Source organism: Dermacentor andersoni, chromosome 11 (assembly GCF_023375885.2).
Source record: "Dermacentor andersoni chromosome 11, qqDerAnde1_hic_scaffold, whole genome shotgun sequence".
Classification (NCBI taxonomy): Eukaryota; Metazoa; Arthropoda; class Arachnida; order Ixodida; family Ixodidae; genus Dermacentor; species Dermacentor andersoni.
The window spans coordinates 112854624-112871962 of NC_092824.1; the positions used below are offsets into that span (position 1 = coordinate 112854624).

At 45.6% G+C, this 17339-nt stretch overlaps 1 protein-coding gene across 1 annotated transcript; it reads right to left on the minus strand.

Moving 5' to 3' along the window:
* Positions 1–1744: 1744 nt before the first annotated feature.
* Positions 1745–16874, minus strand: LOC126539504 (lysosomal Pro-X carboxypeptidase-like). Its single transcript, XM_050186374.3, has 9 exons — positions 16576–16874; positions 15853–15993; positions 12717–12818; positions 10985–11166; positions 9156–9313; positions 8049–8218; positions 6050–6208; positions 4821–5008; positions 1745–2106 (listed from the first exon to the last, which is right to left on the minus strand). The coding sequence occupies exons 1-9, from the start codon at positions 16678–16680 to the stop codon at positions 1797–1799; spliced, it is 1515 nt and encodes a 504-aa protein (XP_050042331.1). The 5' UTR covers positions 16681–16874; the 3' UTR covers positions 1745–1796.
* Between the last annotated feature and the right edge of the window lie 465 nt (positions 16875–17339).

Consider the following 17339-nt stretch of genomic DNA (forward strand, 5'->3'; position numbering starts at 1 on the left):
ATCTGCTTGCTTTAATTTATATCGCAGGGCCTGTATCTCGTGCTGGTTTTCCTGTGTAACCATACTGGTAGACCATGCTTTCTCGCCTGGATCGTCCAGAATCCGAATTGAATCACCACAACCTACGGTGTATCTTTTTCAAAGTGCAGAGCTTCGCAACCATGTCCAAGCGGTTCACCCTGTTTTGTATATGGTGCCATAGCTTGCATTTTGCTTTATTCTCATAATGGTAAAACAGCTTATGGACATGTAGATTCTTAGGTGGGTTCTACAGACTAACATATTGTGAACCCCACCCTCACTCTCCCACGTCATCTCGCGGTGTTGGAAACACGTTTCGAGGTTGATTTTTTCGCTTTTTAGCGACACAGCAGTATAGACCGAATTACTGTCAGTTTTCTCGAAAGCTATGGTAAAGAATATGATTAAACGACTTCCACTGCTACGAATTCATTCGACTTCATATCCGGGACGAACATTTTATACAATTACTTCGAAGTTAAACTTGAAAATAATTAGAGTAAATATGCAATATAATGTACAAGGGATAACAGGAGGATGCACTACTGACATCGACAATAGAACAGCTCGATCGACTTATGGGTTCCTGTGTCTGAGAAAAAGTGCCCACCTATAAGGCTGAATTTATCACACCTAAATATGTACGGGACACTCATACGAACTCACTCGGTGGTGCCGCTTTTTTTCGGGGCATCTCGAAAGAGCATCGAAAATAGTCGACCTCTCGCAGTTACAAGTGGGACACATAACTTATCTCGACAAATTGTAATTACAGAAGGTGAAGCTAAAGCCGCGGACCTAGTCTACGGCTTGTGCAAAAGATACATTCGGAAACTCTACTGTTTTTAGGCGCCTATGACATATCGCCACGTCACAGACCACGTGTGTTTTTCGTTTATCGTGTCAGCTTGCTGGTCAGCTTAGCGGTGAGGCCAAACTCCGAGCAATAAAAGCTTGAATACATGGCCAATCGTCCAGTCGGTTTAGGGCATGCTGGAGGGCTTGGCCCTGTTCGTCGAAACTAGAACAGCGTCAGAAGCGAAGATGGATAGTCTCTCCACCCTCTCGCACCTAGCGCACATGGGTGAGCCGGCCATTTCTATGCGATACCTGTAAGAGTTGGTAAATGCTACTGCGACCAACAACCGACACGGCAGCGCTACATCATAGCGACACAAGCTCTCCTACAGTACACCCGAAGGCGACTACCAGACTACAGCCACGCTACACCTTGTCTACTCTGTGTAACGCTGTTTCTTTACGCACGAAAAGCATTTACGTTTGTTTGCGAACGCTGTTCGAAGAAAAAATTACAGGGTCTCTTAAGATCTCTCTTAAGAGGTGAACGGCGAAAGCCTACTCTTCCTCCACTTATCATTCGCCTCTTTCTCCTTGCCTCTTCTCTTTCTCTTCTTTCCTTTAGTCATTACTGCTCACTACTACGCATATTTAGTCATTTGTAATTAATTGTGGTCATTACAAGCCTTCGTGAGACATGTTGGTTATATCATAGTCATTAGTACTCATTACAAGGCATTTCAGTCATTATTAGTAATTACTAGCCATTGTTCACCTCTACCAACCCCTATTATAATGTTATCATTCACTAACTGTCACTATCAATCATTTTTCATTCTTTAATCTGTCTTCATATGGCGTGATGACGCTTCGGCGGACACCCGGCGGTCAGGTCTGCTGACACAAGCTTCACCATGAGCCTGGCTTTCGCCTGAATAAGTACAACCTTTATTTGGCATTTTTTTTATCCTGCGTACTCATTGGTTGTCTGGAAATCTGAAAAGAAGATGCTTGATCAGCGTCTTCCTCTTTTGCTTCTTCTTCTCGGCTATCCGGGACACCAGTATCTTTTTCCGAGTGCGTTCGGGCGCTTCGTCGGCCTCGGCAATCCACCGGCGGATGTAGGCCTTCTCGACCTGGCGTGCGCGCACCAATTCCGGCGGGTCGCTTGGGCGCGCGAACCTCAAGTCCGCGTGGTGAGCGGCGCCCGGAATGATGAGGACCACCACGTCGTCCGATGGGGGCTCGAGAACGCCCAGGGCTGACCACGGGTCGAGCTCACCGTTGCTGCAGGAAGATCGAGGAGGTTAAGAGAAAGCTTACTATTCTCACTGAATGAAACGCGTTAACGGAGGACTAACTAATACGCATACTTTAGTTTCCGCTGTCTCCAGTTGGTGTTACATCGACGTAGCTTCGGCTCTTATGCTTTGATCGAAGTCAATGCCGCCTTTAGCGACCAGATGCGCAGCGGCGAGACATCGCGCTCTCGAGTAATTGCGCTTATAGGGTCTCCTGCTTTAAAATTTTCCTGCCGCGCTTCATGTTTTTTAGTATAGTACACACAGTGCTTTTATGCAAGATAAAACGCGAGCTCGCGGACTGCAGCAGCTATTATAATGCCGCCACTATGGTACTGGAAAAAGCTTTACAGAGGGTAACGGCAACTAAAGGTGTGTTTACAAGCAGTAAGCAGCGCTAAACAACAGGACATAAAGTGGGACACAGACAACAGCGCTGACTAACAACCGAGTGTCTTTATTTTTTCAGTCAATGAACCAATCAGCCCAAATGCGTACTCTTCTACAGGTGTGCCTTCAGCATTCTTTACTCGAGCATAACCGTAGCTGAGCGTTCGCACCTCTTCCGGTCAACTATTTGCTGACTCTAATAGCCGTTGAGTCTTTTCGTACTCTGGCGCTGCGCCGCGGAGCCCCTGGGCACACCTTCCCTTTAATAAATCGTTGTGTATATTCACACAATTGTAAACGCCGTGGATATGTAGCTTTAGTCACTCACACTTTGCGTATTCGGCATAAAGTACTTCTTTCTGATTATAATAATGAATAAACTCTGGGGTTTTACGTGCCAAAACTACAATTTGATTATGATGCACGCCGTGGTGGGAGGCTCCACATCAATTTTGACCAGCAGGGGGTCTTTAACAGGCCCCCAATGCACCGGACACGGTCGTTTTTGCATTTCGCCTCCATCGAAACGCAGCCGCCGTGATCAGGAGTTGATCGCGTGGACCTCGTGGTTAGCAGCGCAACACCTTAGCCGCCAAGACGCCGCAGCGGGTCTTTCTGATTACATGTACCAGCTACTAAAGTGAATGTTTCATCTGCTAACATGTATACTTTCTCTACTACAACGCTTGTTTAATTGTGCTTTCATTTTTTTTTCTTGCAACTGACCACGTGGTTCGTTCTCAACTTCTGCTAGGACTCTAATGTCTTACTTTTATATATATAGAACAATATACAGTCGACATCAAAACTTTCCGGAGAGAGTGAATTGCGAAGTAAACTCTGATCTCGTTTAGTTATTGCCTGCAGCCAGTAGCAATCACCGTGTCGGCCGCATTTACCCGTCAAGGATGCAAACCACAATTCTAGGCTGCTGCATGCCCAGGCTGGGGAAGTATTCAGCTTCTCTCAAGATTTTGCCCTCTAACTTTTGTCCTCGACTGTGCCTGCACTTCTATATGCCACATCGTCGAAATCGCCACATCGTCAGCTCTGATTGGCTCACAGGGCTGCCATGGTCTCTCTTATTGGCTCAAAACGCTTACATGGCGGAATTCGAGGACACGATGGAATTTGACAGTGTCTAGGGTAGCCAACCCATTCATTATGTTGACCTTGATCACTCGACCCCGCGTTTTCTCCTTTTGTTACATGTCCCGTTACACTGCCTGTGTTTATAAAGATATTACGTCGGATATGAGGAACCTGCGTTGGGTTTTTCATGCTTGGAGTACCAAAATCTTTGTTTCGTTCTACCATGTACACATATGTTTCGCAAGAACATGTTGCGGTAAATAGGCTCGTCTTGCTACAACTGATGAGATACCTTAGCAATGCTCCGGAGTTACATGGTCTATAGACTGTGTCGCATACGGTTGTCTCGAATTTCAATAACCCACCGCCGTCGTCAAAAACTTTTTATTTAGCCATTGAAGTGTTTTTAAATATAGTGTCGAGGCCATCCTGGCATTGCTTGCTTTATTTTTAACATCAGTGCTTGGACTCTAGGCTACTAGTAGAACTACCCAGTATGTACTTTTCCTTTTCCCTCTGTCGTCATCGTTATCCATCCCGTTCTTGTCTCTTCATCTTTCCCTTCCACCAGCGCAGAGTAGATGGCTAGAGGAATTAGGTGCTTATAGCTGACCTATCTACCTTATTATCATTGATGCTTTAATTGCGAGAGCAATTATACGGACGCCCAAAGTCCATTTGTTCCGTCGCAGTTGTCGGTGGCAAAGTTTCGGGCTGTCCCGCTAGCATCGACACATGTTTCGCGTGGACGATCAGGGCGCCCCCCAGAGGCGCGAAGTCTCTCAGACCGACCAAGCCAAGTGGGCGCACCATACCTCGCTCCGCTCAACGGGCTCTACCGGTGCCAGGTCGGTGTTCTGGCTTCCACTGCTGGTGTGAGCGTTGTTCGCACACAGATCGTTAGAGTTACTGCTGGGCTGCTGTGTTCATACACCACACCGTCGCGAACATCAAGCTCGACTTATGCTGTGTCTTAGGACGCTGCCAACGCCGTTGGTTTTCCCTTCGATCTCAGCTCGCGGACTGCCGAGGTGCAACACGTGCAGAACCTCCACTGGCACGCTCATCTTCACGCCAGTGTTCTCAGACACCTTCACCGTAACGCTAAGCATCGCTGTCGCTTCCAAATGCTTCGACTTCGGTTGAAACTGACGATTTTCTCTTTCGCTTTCTCTGTCTCGCTATCTCTGGTCTCGACATTCCTCAGACCGTGCTCACCTGAAGATTATGTTTGTAGCCGTGTCAAAGCTGTCCCCGCCGTAGAGCATGATGGTACGGTAAAAATCTGGCGTGATGCCGAAGCGCTGCTTGCATCGCTCCATCTCGGCAGTGGCGTTCCAGGTGTACGGGAAGAACATGTCGGTGACACCGTTGCCGCAAGTCGCCGTCATCAGTTCATTGCAAGTCTGGGGAGAGAGCAAGACGGTGCGATTGGGAAGAATAATGTGGTTCTCCCGTTTCTACCTGATTTGTTGAAAGGAAAACATGATGGAATGCGATAATGACAAAATGGCTTCGATGGGGCCTCGGTATGGAAACAAAGAACGAAAAAGAAAGAGGTATATTTGCCTAAATACAGGGGCACACGTGCTGAAAGACCCTTAGCAGTGTCGAGCTTGAACCTAGTCCACCCCTTTCCTTGGCATTTCGTATGCACTGTGCATAGTCTGTCTCATCCAAATAAACATTTGTCTGTTTTGAGATGAACTGTGTGAGGGCTCCATTTGATATTGGTGTGGGTGGCGCGCGCGGCCTAGACCGACTCAGAGCAACAGTACGGACCTATTGCACTTACGATGCATTGTGCCAGTTTCGCACACGATGGCGCCTTAACAGGTGCGATTGGGCATGGCTACACCACATTCGCCTAAGTGTCGCAAATACTAGATACTTTTTACTTAAACTGAACGAATAAAACTGCCGCTATGCCTGGCGTGCAACGCACGGAAAGACATACCCCATACTCCATTTAATCTGCTCTTGAAGGCTATTCTCATTAGAATAAGAAAATACATTCATTGTGCCCGCATTGACTATGCATCAAATGCTGTCATGTCTTGAGCTACACGGATTTGGCCCGCGGAGTAACAGCGCCTGCGCGTCTGGAGCCCGCGCAACGAAGGCACGTTTACCCTTTCTTATTAGAGACGCCCGTCATAACTAGACAATTTAATTGTTTTGAATGTCGTGTGTTGTGGCGTGTTTTACGTGTGCTGTGTTTCTGCGACATACGCTCGGCGTGTCCTCTGTATGTAATTTTATTTTCCATCATTCCCATCTGGAGTAGCATGCTAGGCATGCCGCCAGACAACTCCCTCCTGCATTCATTAAACAGCACTGTCTCTCTGATTGAAGTAAATTGAAAGTACACTTCGATTTCATTCTTAACATCGCCGAGCAAAGGGAGTGTTACAGTATCGAAGATGATGTGCACAGTAGCCACTCACCTGGAAATTGTAACCTGTGAGATTGCGCTGGTAGATGAGCAGGTCATTGCACCTGCGTTTTCCAGTGCTGTTGAATAGGACGTTCACGGCCCTCGCAACAGCTTCCACCAAGGCCGACTTGTTGTTGGCTGGAGCCTTCACCAGGCCTTTGCATGCGACCTACGTAAGGAGATTATTAAGGTTTCTTCACAAAGAAGCGTTCTGAAATCTTACACCCTTCCATTGTTTATTCAAGCTAAGGATTTTATGAGCCAGACTTTGCCGCGATTGGCGTCTATCACTCTTGAACACATTGAAGTGAACAGATGCGTGTTCAATCATAAGAGTCCGAATACAACGACAGAAGCAGCGACCCAAAAGTGCAGTAAATTTAAAGACGTTCCGGTTCTCGTACAGGATCCTCGTTCACGAAAAACAGTGGAACAACAAGGTTGAAAAAACTACCAAAACAATAATAAGAAAAAGAGATGCTGTGTTGAGACGACAGAACTGAAAGGAACAAGATCAAGAAGGACTACCGAGAGTTGTGCGAAACAAATTAATCCAAAAAAGAAGAAGAAAATTGGGGCGATCTTGCGGTGAATGCAACGGGAATGTGTTAGCATTACGTCACATATGTTTGACGCCAGGAATTTTCGATTTAAACCGTGGTCATCCCATTGCAAAGTTCTGTTCAGTAGCTCACTCGACACATGTCCTGCCTCTCCCATGATCCTAGTGCAACTGATGTTGGCCCAGACTAGGCCACAGTCAGTTGCAATTCTTTAAAACTGGTGGTAGCGCTAAAAGAGACGAACAAAAGGTGAAAAGACGACACAACGACGAGGGAACGCTTTTCACCGTGTGTTCGTCCCTTTTAGCGCTACCATCAGTTTTAAATAATGCATCACCAACTAGCCCAGCACCAAGTTTTATTGAAACAGTTGCAACATTATCTATATATATATATATATATATATATATATATATATATATATATATATATATACATATACACAAGGTGTCCGAACCATCATGCCCCATGATTTAAAAATATGCACAAGCCACGTAGCTGGACAGAACCAAGGTATTGTTTTTTGCCGTCGCTTGGAGATATTCAGGATTTTTGGATTCCGCCTAATTACAGTGCTGCTTAATGTATCAAAATTTCAAATATTATAATTAGATTAAAAGTGTAAGTGGGAAAATTATAGAACAACATGAAGAAATCCGGATACAGCTTTCTTTTGCCCAATACGTACTACAGAACAGTATATGTTCGCAAGTATACGCAAAGTACCTGGAGCGACCTGACGCACGGCAATTTTGCGTGTATTCGCGGGCAACTGTCACGCTCGGAAAAACACTTCTGCGTAGTGCGTATTGAGCAATGGAAAGCTGAAGTTTTTCATGTTGCTCTACAATATGCTCATTGTCGCTCTTCATCTAATTATAATATTTGAAAGTTTGATTATTACCTTGGACTAATTATGTAATTAGGCGGAATGCAAAAAATAATCACAGTATCTCCAAGCGACAGCAAACAATATTACCTTGGTTCTGTTCAGCTAAGTGGTATTTGCGTATTTTTTATATTTTGGTGCATGATAGTTGGGACACCCTGTATATACACTTCTTTTCCTTTTGAGACACTCCTAATGCCAGCGTATTCAAAGTGCGATTTTTTTCGCTCATCTTATTGTGAACAACCTTTCGTATGGAAGCCGAAGCGCTATTAACTTTACTGCGCTTTTTGTCGGTGCTTCTGTCCACCTCCTTCGAAAATGGTATTTTCCCAACCTGACGAGTCGCTGTCAAACTTTCGATTTAGTGCATCTTACCTAAACATGTTCAAAATGTTCCTGTTGCACAGTAAATTACGACTGCTTGTTTAATGAATGCACCTCGTGTGTAAAGGGCGTAACACTCTCGCTGTAGCTTGTGCGAAAATTCTGCGCAAGTTACGCTATTCGACTTATCAACGGCACCGATGCAGTAGTCCGAGCCTGTCACAGCTTACCCGGACAGGATTACCGGGTACGGCTCCAACGAGATTGGAGGGCTCGGGAAAGTTGACCAGGGCCAGTGTGGCGTAGACCTCCTTGATCCAGTCCCTGAGGAGCGTGTAGTTGCTCGGATGCAGGCTCTGGCAGAGGCCAAACTTCTGTCTCAGCTGTTCGCAGCCAGCCACTGTGGGCAATCACGGAAATATTCCTGGACATTTGCGCAAACTTCTAGCCAGCTGCGCAACTTGGATAGTAAATAGCGTCTTCCCGTGTTTTTTTCAATTGTACCTTGGCCTGTTCGCGATACATTGATTCCTTAAAAGAGTGGCACCCAGGTCTAGCGGCTCCGCCACCTTTATGCTCGGGCTTGTCACGTGTTGCACCTTTCTTACATCTATAGCGAGCACTGTGCCTCTCACACTGTCTCACATTCCCGCGTTTCAAAAAAGAAGTGCTTATCTTCGCAGACGCAGCTTTCTTCTTTTAAAATATTTCACTACGAGGTGATAAGAAGTACAAAACATTAACAGCCATCGCTAAATACACATGCGACAAAGAAAGAATTGCATAGGTAGTATTTTAAAAATACACAATCCATCCTTCTTCTTCCTCTGTCCAGTATATATTTGGTGCTGTTTAATCATGATGCACTCGAAACGAAGCAACTGGAGAGAATGCAACGTTGACGTGGCTGGTTCGCTGCAGCTTCTCGTGAAAAGGAAAACAAAGCGGAAAAGTACGGATACGGACAGAAAGAAACGCGCTACACAGATCCGCAAAAGTATGCCTGCTTGCACTAAAATACATGAGAACACAAATACTCTATTATTGCTAGATATCTTAATACGATTCCCTAAAGTTAGGACAGAAGTTCTCACTGCAGAAATTTTGTGGCATAATTCTCAACCACCATTTTCAACACCACTTAATCACTCATAACGTGATGTCCGAGCAGTCTGTGAGCTTAACCAACAAAGTGGCGCAAGCGATCATGGACCTGCGTTGGATTCAAGCCAGCAGTCTTGCGTGCGCGTCATCGCAACTCTGCGTGCATAATGCTCTTGAACATAATTGCGCACTTGCAGATGAATTTATTAGCGATAGTTACGTAGGTCCCGTACCCGAGTATCCCAGCTTCTGGAGCTCGGTCCACGATGTTCTGATGGCGGCTGAGCACAATTCGGATTCCCGTTCGTACGCAGCCGTCACAGCCTCGTTGAACTTGCCGCATGGCACAAGGCCCGGAGACATGTTGATGGGAGCGCTAGCGGCGAGTGCCCTGGAAAGTGCCACAGAAATCGTGAGGCAGCGCCATAAGCACTGAAATATCCATCGTGTCTTTCTAAGCCTGAAACAGCCGGCGGACGCTCCTTCAGGCATAATCAGCCAATGAAAATGTTTTTTTTTTTTTGTTAATTGCATGAGTAACTTCACGTTCCATTTCATTTATTTGCTCTCGATGCCTTCCGACGTTACTGACAGCAGTGGGCTGAACAGCAAGAGAGAAGTTACAACGATGGTCACAAACCCCAACTTACGCAATGTAGCATCACTTATAGTTCGTACAAATGATCTTAGAAATTTTGTAATAATAAATTTATGGAGGTGGATCTAATGAGCTAATGTTTTTTATTCGTCTTCTTGCGCTTTACGTTCAGGATTCAAAGACGCGTACTACATTTTCACTATTGACGTTTTGTTTAATCATCCATTCGTACTCTCGATCCTCTTATCATTGATCCTGATCACGTATTCTAGAACGCACTTTTCGTATTTCTTACAAGTTCCCGTTAACTATGAGTACTAAAATGACAGAGACAGGCGAGCACTGCCGCTTTATTTACACGTCGGTGCAGCCCCTACGACAGTGTCGCATACACTGTGTACAGATGACGTGAGATGCCATTTTAACTTCGGCACTTACGATGCCCTTAAAGGGTTTTCAATACTGTGCCTTATGCTTCTATAAGGCAAAGTAAACTCTTCGTAGCGTGAACTGTGCGGCTATTTCTGAAGCTCCTTCGCAAGCGACAGCTGCAAGCTATACGCTTTACCGGCTTCGTGCTTGAGCAGCAGGTTGTGCTCAAGCCGTGGATATTATTATGGCAGCTTCTAAAATTTCAGCAAGTGACCCCTTCCACTCGTCCAGCTCTTGTAAAAGCCTCCGTCCCTACAACGAGACTCCTTTCCAATATCATATAAACGGCATGGAATATACGTAGCAGCGAGAACCACATAAAAGCAACGCATGACAACGGCATGGTGTCAGATCTATCCTTTATTTTTAGGTTTTTCTTTAATTTGCCCAGTTATCGCAAGGGCGTACTAAGCTGAGGTCGTTTGTTTAGTTTTCACTTTTTCGCAACTGAATTGTTATTTATCTGTGACTGTCCGCGATGACTTGGTGGCTAGGGTGTGCCGCCGCTGAATAGGAGGTTTCAGGTTCGCTTCCCGGTTGTAAATAGCAGCCGCATTCCCATAGGGGCAAAACGCAAAAACGCTCGTGGTACTTCTAAATTTGAGTGCACGTTAAAGAACCTCAGGTGGCCAAAACCCAACCGGACCCACCCACTGTACGGTGCCTACTATAGCTCCGCGTTTGCTTTGGCATGATAAATTACACTTTCGTTTTAATATTTGTATACTGGGGATTTACTTCCAGAAGATGAACAGTGAGTTCTGTAAACACAGCAAAGACAGCACAGTCGACTTTGCGTAGTGCATGCTTTAAACAGGTAAGTCCACTTAAATGAGACCATGTGGCAGCTGTCTGCTTGTGTATTCGTGTCTCTAGTCTTAAAGTCAACATCTTATTGATTTCGGCTACTTGAGACTCTTTAACGTGCACCTTAACCTCACTAGGCAGCTTAATAATCTCTTTCCGCTGCTGATGGTGTATAGGTCGACCTTGTTTGCATCACAACGTATACGGTAGGCGGATGAAGCTTACGCGTTCACAATGTGCGGGTACTTCACCCTGAACCAGGCAGCCAGCATGCCTCCATAGGAGCCGCCGAAGGCTACCACGAAACTCTTCTCGGCTCCGGGCAGGGTGTACTTCAGGTGCAAAATGAGGTCTGCGTAGTCAGCTAGAGCTTGTTCAGACGTGAGGTAGCCAAGGTTGTGAGGACTCTGTGAATAAAATATACTGCACACTAACCAAGGGTGGTCGAACAACGTATAGCCGCAGGCTGGAGCAAACGTTCCGGCAGGGTGACTTTCCTTCGTCGGTGTAGCTCTGGCGAAGAAAACGCCATCTGTCAAATCGTTGGCTTCAGCCTCTGACATCCCTTGTTCGACTACTCCTTATCAACTTCAAGACTCCAAGAAATCTGTTTTAATCTGTCTGTGTTTGTGTCACTGTGTTCCTTTTGAGTGTCCCTGTGTCTCATTCTCTCTTTGAGATGTGAATTTAGTTTTGGTTATCGGAGCATTATTTAAGGGAGCCAACCTGCCAACCTGTTAACCTTAAATTTCCAAAAACCCCGCAGACACGATGAAGAAAAGGGGGAGGGGGCTATTTGGATTTCATATTTTTTTATTTTCCATGGGCTCATATCTTTTCTGGGACACGTACACATTTTATTACAAAGATTCACCTTCATACGCATCGCACAATCCGTAACAAACATTGAACAGCATTAAACTGAAAAGCAGACCTTGTTTTTGAAAGAACACTGAATTTTTCAGAAATTTAGATGTTGCCACTTTTACCTGGCCTGGAAAGGTGTGCGATTACAACTGCAAGAGGCAAGTATCCCTCAGTTGTCCTTTGACCATCTAATGATTTCCAAGAATGTTTTCGTGAAAATTTTCGCTCTTTCAGCTCCGAACATACTTTTTCGCAAAAATCTGACGGAACTTTCGTAACCTCGTAAAACAAGCCCAAATTCGTAAGCATTACAAAAACATTCGGGAGAATTGTCAGGTACGAGCTTGTTGCTAAGCAAAACAGGTAGCGTGCGGCTGTCAAACATGATTTTATGCAAAAGTTACCACAACGCGCTACTGTTCGCGCAATTCGAGTGTAAGTAAGCGGCCTAGCCGGAATATACATGAGTTCATTGACTGAGGTCCGAACAGTGCGAAGGGAGGGACCAACAAGAACACAACGAAGCACTGACCCAGCTACAACTAACGTTTATTGCGTGCTGGGCATAGAGTGTAAATACAAAAGAAGAAAAGCACACAAGGCGAAGGGAATCTCGACAGCACACTAGCGTGTTATTCCATATCAAGTGCCAGGGCCCTGCAATGCACGTGAGCATCCATTTAAGAATTCTACCTTTTAATCGAAAAGATAAACTGAAGACGGCCCTTACGCGTTTACGTTCTTGTTTGCCCCGTTCTTCGGGCTGTTTAGAATTCGAAGCCCCCGTCAACTCTCTGATAAGCCCCTTATTTATTCAGCATTCAATAAATTCACACTTTCTAACGCGCGTGCATGTTTCACATGCAGGGGATTGCGTAGAGTTTATTCTAATGCGACTTCTGTTTCACCTATAATTTAGCGCTAAGCAAAGGCAGTGCAAACGTGCCCAGCGATGGTTTATCCACACAAATCCTCACAAAAGTGCTGACAAGATGAGCGATGACCGAGGTCAAATGCAAGACACGTGGCGTGTTGGATGATGTCGACACTCAATACCACCGCCTAATTGCACGTCAAAGCTGAAACTTACCTCATATGATTTGTTCCCGAACGGTAGCGACTGGCCGTAAAAACGATGCTCCGCGAACACTACGAGGGCATTGAACTCCGGTGCCCAGTCCCACATGATGCCCTGCACGATAACAAGGCGCGGCGCCCACTTAACAGCCGGCTAGACCGGTGCGTCATTTCGGGAAGAAAATGAACTTATGAAATGGAAAAACACAAAGCGAAAAGAGCTGAACGCAAGTTGAGGATGAAAACTTCGAAGCCAAGCACATTTGTCAAGCATGCGTCCTCAAACTCATTTTACACAGCATGAAACACCGTAAACATTGTAATAAATTGCAGATATTCCAATTACGGCTGCTTTTATTTCTGTAGAATAAAATTATTTACACTGCGAATACCTAACGTCGGCGTTGAATTTAATGCACAATTTTTTTAACGAACACTTCAGATCGTTCAGTCGAATTCTGCCGACATCTAATAGCAAAAAAAAAAAAAAAACGTGTAATGACATGGGAAGTAGCAGGAAAGATGTTCGTGTCATCTGACGTTTTTCTTTCTTGAAGGAATAATGGATTTTAATGGTGCAAGGGCCAGTTATGGTCAAAGAGCGCCGAAGTCACCACAAATTTCTTTCTTGTTTTCGATAATTTTCGCGCAGCCGCGTGGTCATACAAGGAGCACATCCACACTGGAATGAACAAGTCACGTCGCACTAAACTGTCACTAATTTGTCCTAGTGTCTCCTCAGTGTTGCATGCAGTATTATGAAGAACTAAAATACCCTGTTGAAATGCAGGAATGATCTCATTCGACGACACTTGATTTGATTTGAACAAAGGTTGTACGATTCAGAATGAAAATGTTAAATTCTAGTTACTGCGTTTAGGATAAGTTTTATTCAACATGGGACGATACGAACACTGAGTCACAATCACGGCACAATTCCACCAAGACGATAACGTTTACAAAGTACGAAGGATTGTATGCACGGCACCTTTTCAAAGCTGTGTCTGAGTCCTCACTCACTAACATATAACCACATAGACCAACGAAAGCGCACAGTTAGACATAGACTAATTGTCACATATATGCTCATCATATAGAGTGTACGCGATGGTTATGTACAGTGACGATGTGACAGACACTTTACATAATTGTGAAGTGATGCTATGAGATGTGTATATATAAAAAATGATCATGTATACGAGGGCACGCACGCAGAGAAATGACGGGTACCTACATCCTATGCGCATTCAATGAATACTTCTGATGACCTGGCTACATGAACCAGGCTTGTCGAAAATTAAGCCATACATGTCCATCAGCTACTGACAGGAAACGGCATGACCACTGTCGAAGGAACTCTTCTTCCCCAAGGAAGAACAACTCCTCTTACAGAAACGACAGTAGCTTAGAGTAGAGCCTCTCCAGAAGTGTAAACATAGCGCAGCGACGATTTCCCGCGGCAACTGCCTCGGCAGGGTAGTGGTAGTGCATGGTAGTTGTAGTGTACTACTGGTCGCTGGAGCCGCACCGACGACACACGCGTTGCGAGCCGCGGTAATCAAACGCCACACGATGACCAGGGACTGGCAGGTAATTGGGGACAGGGGTTGTGGTGCTCATTTCCATCCGTGCCCGTGGGCACGCCACGTCGTCCGCTCACAAGCGTTGACAACAGAATCTTGCCGTGCGGTGATAGGGCCTGGACGAGGACTTCGTTCGGAACGAAGGAGGGCAAGAAGAGGCAGGTTACGTTGGTGACCTACGGGCCGACGGGAACGACAGGACAACGCTCGCCACCGATGACAAGGCAGCCAGCGTCAACGATTAGAGTCATGCAAGCCGTGCTCTTGGCGGTGAGTTGGAAGTCAAGGCCTCCCATGTGCTGAACGCAGTGGACCTCAGAAAGGCCAACTATTGAGGTGGTCGCGTCGACGACGGTCTTAGGGCCATTCCCCGTAGGGACAACAAGATCGAAGACTTGGGCCTTCGAGGGAGTCCACGACGCTGTAGGCGCCGTGGTGTGAGAGGTGGACGTCCCTGACGTGAAACACTCTTGTCTTGTCTTGTGTCCTAAACAGTGGCGCATACCCACTATCGGGGATTGGCCAAGAAGCAGGTGGTTTTCCGTATGCTTAGAAGTAAATCGAAACTAGATTTGAACAGTGGAGCGTGGGACTATAGAAGTGTAATGGAAATATTGTTAAGAATTTTGATAATTTTGACACTTAGGCACGTCAGCAGCAACTCTTCTTCTCCTTCTGCTCCTTCTTCTTCTGCTTCTTTTTCTGCTTCTTCTTAACTAACAGTGAGAATTTAATAAGGTTTTTCGGGCCAACTGTTGCTGACTGATTTCTTATTTGGCCGGGAATAGCTTTAGCGATCGCTTTATGTCATATATTAGTGTTACCTACGTCCATGGAGTAGGTAGAACCTTCTTACTTTTAAATGTGATGGTTGCCCCGATAGTTACAGTAATATATTAGTGCGGTCACATAAAGATGCAAATTTCAATTATTTTGCTATTGTAATTACGTCTTGCATTATTACTTCTTCCGCAGACTTTGCAGACCATTATTGCCCAGCTGATTTCATCCAATCAATAAGTGAACAAGGTGATATTGTGCTACTGTGTAGATTAGGTTGCTTTCAATTGTTCAATTTGTAAAACTATGCGAAGCTGTAAATTTTGCAATTGCTGTCCGTAATGTGGTGCCGTTAGGTATGGTACATTGCATACACTTTCTCGGAAAAACTGTCGTGTGTGTGTGTGTGTGTGTGTGTGTGTGTGTGTGTGTGTGTGTGTGTGTGTGTGTGTGTGTGTGTGTGTGTGTGTGTGTGTGTGCGTGTGTGCGTGCGTGCGTGCGTGCGTGCGTGCATGCGCGTACTTGAAGTTACAATGTAGCATCTTTGCGTTGTGAAATCTTGTGATCACAGGGGCAGAATGTTTCTCTAGAATAAAAACAGGAACAGCGCAACACAGGACGAGCGAGTAAAGAGCACACGACAGAGCGCTGTTTCTCAAGCTCAAGTTGCGGCTTTCCTTTCCTGCCTAGTCCAAGCTGCTGAAAAATAACCTTCAAACTCCAAAATCGCAAAGTTCGGAAGCAGCTCACCTAATTTCGATATCTCAAAAACAAATAGTTGCTCACCGTGTTTACAATGAAGGTTTCCACCTCTTTTTCATTCCCAGTGTAAAAAAATATTGGTCCACCGTCGTGGTCCCAATATTGATCAGCCATCATATAGCGTATTTCGAATGTCTTATTGGTGTGAAAGGCGAAGTGGTCTAGCTGAAAGAAGAAAGGAAGAAGGGTTGGGGGAAGTAGATAAGGTCAAACCACTCATGGAGAACATAGGTGTATTACTGAACAATTTATGCCCTTCCAGACCTGTGAATATAATGAAACAATAGTGACAAGTCACTCGTTGTGGTATAATAACTAACTTTCATTCAAGCGGGCGTAGCAAATCCCTGGCAGTGAAATCCCTGACCACTGAAATACGCCATTGTCTCTTTTTTTTTTTTACGAATTGCCAAAATAACCGATACCCTGCGAGCTTCGTTGAATCATGCTTTTCTGCTCCGAAAAATCTAAGCGATAGTGTACCTTTTGCCTCCCACTTGCCTCTCGCTAGGTAAAGTTAGAGACTGCGCAAGTTACAAGCCCAATGACACCGCATGATGTCAGTCGATCTTAATTGCCATTTGATGTAAATAAGTTACGTGCTAACAGTGTTGAAGTGACTCTAGGATATCTAATACTGGCGTAGCTATTGCATCATTCTTATTTTACCAGCATTTTGAAATGCGAGTTGCAGCTGAAGCGTCTCACTGAATGTGCGCTCAGAACATCCAAAAATAAACGACATACCTTTGTCCGGAACTTGTACTCCTTGTAAGACGTGTCTAGTGCAGCCTGGGACACCGAGAGAAGGGCACAAACGGCCACAACTGTGCACAACATAGCACTGATCATTGTCGCGTCTTGCCGCGAGAACTGTGTTTCGTCGTTAGCGCGATCGATTCGGCAAAGCTGCCATTCAAATGCAACTTGTTATATGGCCAGCTGTCACAAGGCCCGAGGCTTTTCGGCATCACATGTTCTCTAGGGCGGCGTGCTTCGGAGTGCTCCCCTCCGTTGATTCAGGCCGCGCAGTGCATTCGATACGCCGAGCGATCCGCTATCGTTCCCGTCCCAGGATAAGGCCGTGTTTTTCCTGGCCTCGTGTTTGTCGTCATTGTCTCGAGAAAGATAGCAGCCACGCACACAGACGGCTTTGCTCGGTGCGTTACATTGGCAGTGGGCTCAAGTAGGCAGATGTGTGACGTCACTGGAGCATTCGTTATATGTGTATTATGTTACATTACTACCTTATTACATTGCAACAGTGGAGCGGTAATGCTGTTCAAACTTTTGTCGAACGCTACGCGACTGCGAGTGATCATCTTTGGCAGAATATGCAGCGGGGGCTGTTTCAGTTCGTCCGCGTTCATTAGTTTTCTTCGTGGACCAAAACTGTGAAAGAAAGATGGGGCGTGCATGGTCCTTCAGTCGATTGAAGATGATGGCCGATGACAATGTAATCGACTGCCGCCTGACTATCGGTGGAAGGCAGACCCGTTTGTTCGCCGCTG

Coding starts and splice junctions, on each gene's coding strand:
- LOC126539504 (XM_050186374.3), bottom strand. CDS start 16,680: ATGATCAGTGCTATGTTGTGCACAGTTGTGGCCGTTTGTGCCCTTCTC. Junction 15,994..16,575: donor AGTACAAGTTCCGGACAAAG/GTATGTCGTTTA, acceptor TTCTTCTTTCAG/CTAGACCACTTCGCCTTTCA. Junction 11,167..12,716: donor TCGGGAACAAATCATATGAG/GTAAGTTTCAGC, acceptor TTTTATTCACAG/AGTCCTCACAACCTTGGCTA.